The following is a 12104-nucleotide window of genomic DNA, read 5'->3' as shown; positions in this document are numbered from 1 at the left end:
ATGCTCAATAATCGAGGGAGAAAAATCTAAGAAAGTTAAGTCTGGTCCTCTGGACATTCAAAAAACAAAACAAACAAACAACAAAAAAGTAGAAACGTTTCATCCTTCATCCGAAAGACTTCTTCAATCTGAGTCTGAGTTGAATACAGCACCTCAGACTGAAGAAGTCTTTCAGATGAAAGACAAAACGTTTCTACTTTTTTTTTGTTTTGTTTTGTTTTTTGAATGTCCAGAGGACCAGACTTAACTTTCTTAGATATACCTGAAAGGTTTGTGGATCGAAGCCCATCCAGAGTGTGTATCTGTAATCCCAGCTGCGCAGTGAGTAACCCATCACCTTTATGTCTTTCAAATCAGGGAGGTCAGAGTCCACCTGAAACAAGAAGCAACTTTAAAGTGTGAACGTGTCTATGTAGAGCTATCACGTAAGCACCTGAGGAGCTCATGTCTGGCTGCCACACTTCTGCGTCCACACATTAAACCTACAGCAGATGGAGATCTCGTTAATATATTAATTTAAAGCCTGTGTGCTTGAAAGTGACAGCTCTGGTAGAAAATGATGTGTGTGTGTGTTGGGGGGGGGGGGATTGAAAAGGGGGAGGGGTCAAAGAGCGATAGTGACAGACAGGTATGTTAATCAGTGACCTTTTCTAATTGTTTTTAAATGCAAGTTTATAATCAGGTAAGAAACCATATTTAAATCTTATCTGCCTCTTGATCAGCTACAATATAATTATTGAATTCATTTTACTCTTTAGGAGAACCTCTACCTGTGGGGTATCAGCAGGGCGAGGGTATTGACTGAAAGCAAGGAGTTCTGCATTTTTTCCTCTCTCCGTGTGTCGAAAAGTAAGAGACAAGTCTTTTCCTTCTGTACACAGCTCCACCTGAAAAACAGAAATCAGACCAGAAAGTGAAGCACATCAGGTGTATTTGTTGGGGGTTTGATTCCACCAGCAGTCACATGCCGAAGTGTCCCTGGGCAAGACACTGAACCAGTCATTGCCTCCAATATGTGTCCCATCAGTGTATGAATGTGATAAAGCTCTGATTAGTTTCTACAGATTAGCGTTGTAGAGATCCAGTAGAGAGCTGTATGAATGGGTAAATGAGGCACAGATTGTTGTAAAGAGCTTTGAGAATAACGCTAACATACAAACCAGATTCCAAAAAAGTTGGGACACTAAAATTGTGAATAAAAACTGAATGCAATGATGTGAAGATGGCAAATGTCAATATTTTATTCAGAATAGAACACAAATCACATATCAAAAGTTTAATCTGAGTAAATGTAACATTTTAAAGGAAAAATATGTTGATTCAAAATTTCATTGTCAACAAATCCCCCAAAAGTTGGGACAAGTAGCAATAAGTGGCTGGAAAAAAGAAAGTGAGCATATAACGAACAGCTGGAAGACCAATTAACACTAATTAGGTCAATTGACAAACTGATTCGGTATAAAAAGAGCTTCTCAGAGTGTCAGTGTCTCTCAGAAGCCAAGATGGTAAGAGGATCGCCAATTCCACCAGTGTTGCACAGAAAGATAGTGCAACAATACCAGAATGGTGTTACCCAGCGTAAAATAGCAAAGACTTTTAAGTTATCATCATCAACCATGCATAACATCATCAAAAGATTCAGAGAATCTGGAACAATCGCTGTGCATGAGGGTCAAGGCCGTAAAACTCTACTGGATGCTCGTGATCTCCGGGCCCTTAAACATCACTGCACCTCAAACAGGAATGCCACTGTCAAGGAAACAACAGAATGGGCTCAGGGATACTTCCAGAAAGCATTGTCAGTGAACACAATCCACCGTACCATCCGCCGTTGCCAGCTGAAACTCTACAGTGCAAAGAGGAAGCCATTTCTAAGCAAGCTCCACAAGCTCAGACGTTTGCACTGGGCCAGGGGTCATTTAAAATGGAGTGTGGGAAAATGGAAGACTGTTCTGTGGTCAGATGAGTCACGATTTGAAGTTCTTTATGGAACACTGGGACGCCATGTCATCCGGACCAGAGAGGACAAGGATAACCCAAGTTGTTATCAATGCTCCGTTCAGAAGACTGCATCACTGATGGTATGGGGTTGCATGAGCGCTTGTGGCATGTGTAGCGGTAAGGGTTATTTAATAGTTAAAATTCATTATGAATTTTATTTTGAAGGAGCACCACTCAGCTCTGAGAGAAAATCTGAAGGTCTGAAAATCAATTCAGATTATTATTTAATTACCTCGAATTACCCTTTTACACCATGAATTATTTTATATGAAGGATTCAGATGTCATAAGTAAAACACACACGCTTTAATACAAATTTGTGATGTTTATTTAACTATGTATGATAAACAACTGTTTGCAATTATTTCTGACATTTAAAATGAAGGATTTGGTCCCAGCTGGGGTTAGATGGAAATTAAATGACCGTCAAAATTACTGGTTAGCATGGATTAACAGATAAATGAAATTACTATATATGCTTAAATCAAACCAGAAAAAAGATGCAATGTGGAACAATTTTGTTATTTCATCAGGGCAAATTATGAAATTTTACTAAAATAAATATGTTTTATCATTCACTATTTAAAATTTGGTCTGAAATTTAAAGACAAATAATTACTGAACTGAGTTAAACTAATTTGGTTAAAAATCTAAATTCTTGAACACCAGAGTCAACCTGTCAGAGGATCAGTTCAGCTTTTCCTACCAGGATCCGTCTTCAAAGGCTGCCAGAAGATACCAGATATTTGACTCTCTATGAGCCGATGGTCTGCTGATGTAAAGTTGTAATCCTTCACATCCCTGACCTCAACACGGAGTTTGTTCACTGGCTTGAATGGTCAGCCTGGAGCGTTTCCTGGAATCCTGGACAGCTGTTGTTAACTCTGTGACGAAAACTGCAGGTGTTTTGATTGCTGAAAAGGATTCTATCAAACTTTGTCCAAAGTTGAAGCTAATTTTCTCCTTGGAAGTCTTCTGAAGGTTGTGTCTTAGAGCTTCTATCTCCTCCTCGGGAGGTCTTCATCACTCCTTCATCATCATTTCTCTTCCGTCTCTCCCTCTCTCTCCTTTTCTCCTGTTTCTTCTCTTGTAAACAATCGACCACACCTCTGATTTGAAAGAGGTGGTCGATTTGAACCAATCAAGATGAAAGGGCTGAACTTTTATCAACTAAATAAAGTATTATTTTAATCTGCTCTGTTGAAAAAGTCATCAAATAAAATCATTTAAGACACTTATCAACTTTAAATGAGGTTAAACAATACAAACACTTTGTCAACCTTATAACAGAAAACAAGTTTGTAAACTTTTGGCCTACACAGGTTATTGTCAGCTGTAAGGGAACAACAAGGCAATATTTAGTTATACTTCAGTAAACGCTTCTTTCAATACAGAAAAACAGTAGTAATTCTTCTAAAACTAAGAATAAAATGTCTGTCTGTTTTCTACATGCAGGAAATGGGACTCAAGTGTCAAAGTTGGAATTCCTTTGAACAGAGACGAAGCTTTCTGTTATTTATGATCGTTGATGGGATAGTCTAAATGGAGGCTGGTACAAGTTGATACCAGGACATGCTGGAGTGATCTGTGTTAACTCAAACGTCCATTTTGTGGGGTTCACAGAAAGGGTGTTCCAATATTATTTAGATTTATGGATCCTTGGGTTTTCTTACCAACCATAAAAGTCTTCTTTTGACACTTTCCAGAGTTAGAGATGCAAGAGGGTTTTTTTTCTATTTCAGAAACATCTTTACAGAATGAACTGCTCAGTCACAGAAATAAAAGGTCTGTTACAAAATGACATTCAGGGACGCAGGTAAATCTCTACACATTGGCAGCTTGCATGTCTGGAAAGGCACCATTAATGCAGAGAACTATGTTCAGGTTCTAGAACAAAATATGCTCCCATCTAGACATCATCTCTTTCAGGGAAGACCCTGCATTTTTCAACACGATAATGCCAGCCCACATTCTGCAGCAATCACAACATCATGGCTACGTAGGAGAACGATCCGGGTACTGAAATGGCCAGTGTTGGATTTGATATCTTTTATATCTTTTGACAAGCCTTGACATTTCTCTGATGATGTGAAATGATGCATTTTCTACAAGGTGTGTGCATGTATAATCATACACTAATTACTTCATGTTATATATAATCTCACAAGTGCTAAGGATAATCATACAAGTTCACATTTGATATAATTCTGAGGGAAACAGAGACAGGTAAGACACTTGTTCGTGCAGCAGGAAATGATCCTTCTTTGTTCTCTGAGCAGAGCAGCTGAGAGTTGAGGGCCCAGCAAGGTGACACACTGCTCACACATTGATTAAACATAAATAACGCTAAATCACAACATTCATATACTTTATACTTAACACAGGTTGAGTATTTATCCTCTCACATTAATAATAGTTCAGACACACAGAAATCGTGTTTTAAAGCTCTATACAGACGAAAGCCAACTACAAGCTGAAGAGTAAGTGTCCTGCGTTCCAAAACAAAGCTCGTAAATCAACCCTTATCAGTAGAAGGATGAGCGAGGCCGTCTGGGACTTTCGGAATAACCCTGGAGATAAAATCTGCCCCCGAGTGGCTGAACATGGTGTCACTCGGACCATCAAGAGGTTTTGACATCCAATCACAAGTCTGAACCCGAAAGGACATGAAAAACCTATAAATCTCGCTCAGACACAGAGTTTGGTTGAACAAACTCGGGCTGATTCACCAGGCAAGGTTCGCTCTGACTTTGTTCCTCAGACTGCATTCTGATTACATGTAATATCTGCATACTTTAACTTTGTCTCAATTAAATCTTTAATAGTAAGGTGAAGTGCTCCTGAAATTCTGTGCTCAGGTCATTTGAACACCACAAAACCCTTCAGATGGTGACCGCGACGTGATGATCTTCAAGCACACGAGGAGCGGTGAGATTCGACCCATGAGCGTAGCGACCGTTCGCATCCAGAGGAGAGGCACCTCACATTAAACAGGTAAGCGGGTTACCTAAGTTGGCCGAAAGGCTATTCGGCCGTAAACCAAATTGAGCCTCTGGATGGGCTTGGTGTGTTCTGTCTCCTGAAATAAAGAAGGAATAGAAGCTAATGTTAATATAATAACTAGAGGCATTGAGCACGAAGCTTAAAGTGTGCAGAATAATAGAATAAGAGAGTACAATGAAAAAGAGAGAAGCGCTAAGTCTAAGGTCAAAGAGAAAAGTGAAGATAAGAGATAGGAGAAAAAAAAGAGACTAAGAAGGCCAAAAACAGAAATAAGGGAAGAAGAAAAATCCTAGTAGTATCTCTGCAGTAGCGCGCCTCCTATCGGTCGACAGGCCGGTAGTTAAACGTAGACTGGGTCACGTGAGCTCAGCTGACGTAGGGTTGGGGAATTGAGGGACCCCTTAAACGGACGGAATTGGCAAATAAAACAAGGATTAAAACGCGAGTCGGGGACTGTGGAAAATGCGTGAATAAATTAATAAAAGGAGAAACCACGCTATAAAAAAATAAAAATAAAAAACTCATAATTTAAAAATCCGCGCACGACGTGATGAATAAAAAACTCATAATCTAAAATTCCGCACACGAGGCGATAGAAAAAATTTAAACAATTAAAATGCATAAAAAAGGAGTGAAGAAAATGTAGTGTTGTTTGAAGAACAAGGAAACAACCTCCACCCTATGTAACTTCAAGACCTGTCCAACGGCGCTCCCTGCTGGAGTGTACCCAGTAATACACGTGACATCAGGGACCGTACACATAGGGAATGAGGGCTTGAAAGAAGTGGAAGAGGAGGCAGGTGATGAAGGAGGGATGAGCCGAAGGATGGAAGCAGAATGAAGGAGAGACATCAGCCAGCAGCTGGCTGAACAGGACCAACAACCAAGACATTCTGGACAGAACCACAACCTCTGAGAGGAGCCTCAAACTTAGGATGCTTGGTTGAAAATCACTGGTAGACATGCAAAATCCGAACAACAAAAAACGTATTTTAGGAAGGCTGTAATTGATGGTTTGCCTAGTGAGGTTGTAGATGACCTCGAAAGAAAAAAAAACAAAAACGCTGACTTCCTTGCAGCTGATGCTGAGAGGTGGGAGAGAGATGTGGTACATCGTCTTAAATATGCTAAAAAAAACAGAGAGAGAGGGAAGCAAATGAGTTACAGGACATGAAAAATCAGTTGGTTAAGCTTAAATTGAATGACGCCTGACATAAAATAAATGAGGAGAAAAAGTGAAAGAGGAAAAACAAATGGCGGTTCAGGAGGGTGTCGAAACCTCCACACCAGGGGTAGTTGCTGTGCAACAGTGGTCTGAAACATCTGGTCCGCGGGCCAGAGGGGGACATCCAGCCAGGGGAGCTGGACGAGGGAGAAGGGGTGGCGGTGCGGCGCAGAGGGGTTGGGGACGTGGCGTCTCGCACTGGGGATGGCAGGGGGATGCTTGTTTCCTCTGTGGTCAGCAGGGGCACTGGGCGAGAGATTGCATGTACCCAGGCCCACCTCTCCACCAGCCAATGTGGGAAAAACAGCCGTACCAGCACCTATGAGAGGCCAAACACAATACCAGCAGCAGGCAGAAGAAGAAGCGACATTTTCAACAATCAACCACACACCACCTGGCTGCCAGATGTCACAGCAGTCAGTGGAGGTTGTTGGATTTTCTGGGGTAAAACAGAGACTGCCTGTAACAGTTCCCCTTACTACTAAAGTGGGAACACAAACACTGGCCCGTTCTTTTGTGATTGCGAAAAATGCACCAGCGAATCTCCTTGGGAGAGATCTTCTCATAAAGCTTGGAGCGTCCATTCTTTGTGCACCTGATGGACTGATTGTCTGGCTCCCGGATGGAACCACCTTGAACTGTGGCCAGGTCACCATTTCCCACTCTCAATGTGTAATCCAACCCGTCCAAGACGAGTATGCTGACATTTACTGGGGGCTGATTGAACCTGAGATCCCTGGGGGAATGGGTGTTTTCTCTGCATACCTGGCGTGGGAGCCGTGGTTCCGGACTCTTGAGCCATACACGCCGCTCTCAGACCCCTTACATGTAACCCTCTGTTATGACAGAAAAGGTGACGAGGTTTTTCAGGATCACTTTGCAGAGCAACTACAAGGGAAAATCTGGTCAATTAAAACAGGTAACATTTATGCGGGAAAACAAGGGGTGGCAGCTATTGTAAACTTAACTCTAGACCAAGAAGCTTGGTATATGATGAGCACAGAAGCAGTGCCTCACATATCACTGGGCTTAAATCCAAAATATCAGGCTAAAGATTTGGGTCCAATGGTAAAAATAGCTTCAGAAGCCAGAGACTGGGTAAAAACAGCTGTAAGTGTTATTCAGTGGATTCTGAAGCAAATGATGTAGCTTTATTACAGCACGATGTCCTCCCCATGGAGCATGGACGTGAACAGACTGACCACCCGCTCGCGTGTCAGCTGATGGATAGAATGCCTGAATCGTTATGGTCTGCAGGACCCACGGACGTGGGACTGACAAACTGCACTCCCGTATCGTTTCAGGTCCAAAACACATATCCCATTTGGCTAAAACAATATTCACACAAACCCGTCGCTGAAGAGGGAATTTCTGAAACTATAGAGGGGTTAAAACAAAGTGGGGTCTTGGAACCCTCATACTCTGATTGGAACACACCAATTTTACCTGTACAAAAGCCAGGTACAGGCAAATTTTGTATGGCACATATACGAAACTGCTGCAAGGGTTTGCGCTCTCACCGGGGATTTTCAATCAAGTGCTAAAACAAGCTCTAAGCGATATAGAACTGCCACAGGACATGGTGCTTGTCCAGTATGTTGATGATTTGTTAATCGCAAGTCATACTGCACAAGACTCGTTACAAGCTACCGAAGCCGTGTTGCGACAGCTACATGCCTCCGGGTTTAAAGTAAGTAAAAATAAACCATTATATACCGAGACACAGGTTTCCAACTAAAATAAGGTCGGATAATGGAACGCATTTTTAAAAAAAAAACTAAGATCTGCAGAAGGTGGAAAAAGCATTAGGATTGAAGCATGCTTTTGGGACAGTTTACCACCCTCAATCTCAGGGGAAGGTTGAAAGATTAAACAGAAACCTCAAACAAAAAATATCAAAGATCTGTGCACAGACTCATTCCAATTGGCTTGATTCATTGCCCATAGCGCTCATGGCCATTAGAGCATCGATTAATAGGGGTACAGGTTTCACCCCTTATGAATTAACAATAGGAAGGTTTTTCCCTGGGCCTCAGCAAAATCTCGAGTGGCCCTCGGAACAGGTAATGAACGTGTCACACAAGATGTATTACAGCACACTCAGAGCTTTGTTGTCCAGTTTTGCTCAACAGATTCCAGATTCCAGTACTCTTCAGGAGGAGGAGCCAGCGAGTCTGACTTCAAACTGGGTCCTGCTGAGAGTGGTGAAACGTAAGTGGACGGAACCAAGGTGGACGGGGCCGTACGAGATCAAAGACCGTACCTCACACGCAGTACGTCTGAAAGGAAAAGGCTTCACGTGGTTTCATCTCAGCCAATGTGCACCTGCTGAAGAACCCCACTGCTCGCTGAAAGAAGTCGAAGCAGACCTGCTGGAATTGCAGGAGTAAAGATCCCCACGGCATATGGAGGAGGTGATCTAAACTTTGTGGGAGTTCATTCTTTGCCCCTTGTTGAAAAAGGCAGCAGCAAAATTTGGAGAAGAAGTCTCCGCTCTGCCTAAGTCGGTCAGACAGGTGGAACGGGGAAGGAAAGAAGATTCCCAGCCCTGACTGTGAAGAAACGAAGACGCGACACACTGATATAGGTTTGACCACTGCACACACGTCAGTTAAAATGTCTGCTCAGACTGATAAAGTTTCTGAGGACTTTACATGACGACATCTCCGCGGGCCGAATCCCGCTGAGCACCAAAAGGACCCTTGTGGACAAACAAGGCCTCCAACCACAAGCTCAAGCACAGAAGACCTGTTAGCTAGGAGTGTTTAATACGAGTGTTTATCTTTTCTTTCAGTCATTCTGAGGAAACAACCAGAGCTTTTAAAAGTGTCGGTGGATTCAATTGAGAATTACGCCATTCAATTGAACATCATAATCATTCTAAAATTCTTTGAGGTATTTTAAAGAGAGGTCAATCTTTTGGTATTTCTCAATTTTCAGGGGTCAAATTTGGCTATTTTTGAGTGTTTTATTAGTTGTTTTAGAACTAGTGGTTTAATCGTTTACTCATTTCGAATTTAATCTTCCAGTAGTTTGGTAGTATTTTTATTAACTTCTAAGGTTTACTCAATTGGTATTTTACAGGTTTTGAAGTGTTTAACCATGGGTCTGTTCCAGAACCCCTGGAGGATAACAATAATATTGGGTGTGGTGTCAGTGTTACTCACTCCCATAATTTTTCTGTGTGAATATTACTGTGTAATTCCAGGTCACTCCCGCTGCCAGCATCAACAACTAAGGGTCAAACGCAGCGACCCTAAACTCATGGCCTGGTCTCAAGTGAATGAGGTGGATCATCTGACGTTGAATCTGTCTTTTAGTTTTCAAATGAACAGCTGGTACCGTTATGCTATGTGTGTGCCAAAATCCCAGTTTCAGCCTCACATCTGACCTTACATGTTAACCATCGAACGCAGGTTGTCTTTCTGCTTTCTGCAATACAGTTCTAGAGGTTATGTTAAAGATCCACATCGTTGTAAAACTCGCAGGTACTCCCTGATGCAACCATTTCAGGTAGTGGTGCTGAGTCAATTTGTAGAATGAACCCCACAGGTACAATTTCCTATTTGTGTCTACCGCCACTTGCAGGACGCTTCTCAGAAGATAGTGGGCTCACTGCCTCCTGTAAAGTGTCAAGCTGTTTATCATTCTAGGAATCATCACGTTTTAGACACCTGTTGCACCTATGTCCCAGATGAGACCGAACACGACCCCCAGGCCAGGGGGACCAATGCCTTGAACCAACTTAATGTGCTACAGAAGGCTAAGAGTGAGGATCCTTCTCCAGGATCCTGGAAGTTTCTGTCTTGGTTCACGAGCGGCTCTTGGAGTCAGATTGTGCTAAAGATCTTGGCCCCCCCTGACTGTAATTCTTATTATTTTTTGTGTTTTGATGATTGGTATTATCTCTTGTGCTAGAATGATCGTTCGTAGAATGATTCAGGTTGAGACAGAAACCGCTAATGTCACGACCCTGATGCAGCACTCAGGTGACACCTCTGCAGATAATCAGAGCCACCTGGAGTGGGCAGAATCAAAATATCTGTAAAATCAAATCATACTTGGTCTGGTCTCCCATAAATATGGGGAGACCAAAAGAGGGTGTGTTGGATTTGATATCTTTTATATCTTTTTATATCTTTTGACAACCCTTGACATTTCTCTGATGATGTGAAATGATGCATTTCTACAAGGTGTGTGTGTGTATAATCATACACTAATTACTTCATGTTATATATAATCTCACAAGTGCTAAGGATAATCATACAAGTTCACATTTGATATAATTCTGAGGGAAACAGAGACAGGTAAGACACTTGTTCGTGCAGCAGGAAACGATCCTTCTTTGTTCATCTGAGCAGAGCAGCTGAGAGCGAGGGCCCACCAATGTGACACACTGCTCACACGTTGATTAAACATAAATAACGCTAACTTACAACATTCATATACTTTATACTTAACACAGGTTGAGTATATATGCTTTCACATTAATAATAGTTCAGACACAGAAAACGTGTTTTAAAGCTTTACACAGACGAGAGCCAGAGTAAGTGTCCTGCGTTCCAAAACAAAGCTTGTAAATCAACCCTTATCAGTAGAAGAATGAGCAAGGCCGTCTGGGGCCTTCGGAGTAACCATGGAGATAAAATCTGCTCCTGACTGGCTGAACAGGGTGTCACTCAGACCATCAAGAGGTTTTGACACCCAATCACAAGTCTGTCCGAACCCGAAAGGGCGGGACATGAGAAACCTATAAATCTCGCTCAGACACAAAGTTTGGTTGAACAAACATCGGGCTGATTGACCAGGTAAGGTTCACTCTGATTTTGTTCCTCAGACTGCACTCTGATTATATGTAATATCTGCATACTTTAACTTTGTCTCAATTAAATCTTTTATACTAAGGTGAAGTGCTCCTGAAATTCTGTGCTTGGGTCATTTTGAACACCACAAATCCTTCAATATATATGCACATATACTTATACATATATATGCATATATACTTATACATATATATGCACATATACATATACATACAAGGGTTTCCCTTGGCTTAAGAGGCACAACCCAGATATTAATTGGGAGCTTGGGCGAGTAGAAAAGTGGAGCGATAAATGTCTTAAGAATTGTTAACGCTATGCGGTCGCCAGTCAATCACAAACCATGCCTCCTGAGGAGGAGGTTGATCTCTTTGCTGTTCCGGCAGAATATCAAGATCTAGCGGCTGCTTTTAGTAAACAAAGTGCCCAGTCTCTCCCACCGCATCGTCCATACGACTGCTCCATTGACTTGTTCCCTGGCGCCTCCTTGCCGTCAAGCCGTCTCTACAATCTCTCTGGACCCAAAAGAGAGTCGATGAAAGAGTATATTAATGAATCCTTGGACTCTGGCATCAATCATCCCTCCACCTCTCCTGTTGGGGCATGGTTTTTCTTTGTTGCCAAGAAAGATAAAACTCTTCGGCCATGTATTTGTAAGGGTCCCACTGCCTGCAGCCTGCCTTGCTGATGGCCGCTGATTACCAACACCTGGCGGCCATCAGCCTGATGAGCCTCTCCATCTACTTAAGGCTGCAGTCCGGTGTGACTCAACGCTGGAGCATATCACCTCTTATGTTTCCTGGTTCCTCGTGCTCTTTGGATTCCCTCGTGACCTGATTTGGATCCCTTGGCCTCTCAGGTATTCCTCGTGCCTCTTTGCCTCCAGTGCCAGCCTTCCTCGTTCCCCTTTTGGACCCTTGTTGGATTTCCCTTTGCTGCTCGCTCTCCTTGGACTGAAGGACCAGCTCTCCCCTTCGGGTTGGACTGTAAGGACAGACACTCATTAAATAGACCACTTTGGCCTCCCCCGTTGGACAACCATTAACCTGTCGTCCC

At 42.5% G+C, this 12104-nt stretch overlaps 1 protein-coding gene across 1 annotated transcript in view; it reads right to left on the bottom strand.

Annotated features, from left to right (window-relative positions):
• Nucleotides 1–262: 262 nt before the first annotated feature.
• The window catches only part of ids (iduronate 2-sulfatase), a gene marked incomplete at its 3' end in the record, with an annotated part of 33637 nt that continues 21795 nt past the window's right edge, over nucleotides 263–12104 (bottom strand). The window contains exons 6-7 of the mRNA XM_037696879.1: nucleotides 771–887; nucleotides 263–373 (exon numbers count right to left, since the gene is read on the bottom strand). Of these exons, the coding sequence (XP_037552807.1) occupies nucleotides 263–373; nucleotides 771–887 (228 nt within the window). The remainder of the gene's footprint in view (nucleotides 374–770; nucleotides 888–12104) is intronic.

Source organism: Nematolebias whitei, unplaced genomic scaffold (assembly GCF_014905685.2).
Source record: "Nematolebias whitei isolate Nwh7 unplaced genomic scaffold, NemWhi1 Nwh_scaf_75, whole genome shotgun sequence".
Lineage (NCBI taxonomy): Eukaryota > Metazoa > Chordata > Actinopteri > Cyprinodontiformes > Rivulidae > Nematolebias > Nematolebias whitei.
This window is presented reverse-complemented; position numbering and strand designations above follow the sequence as displayed.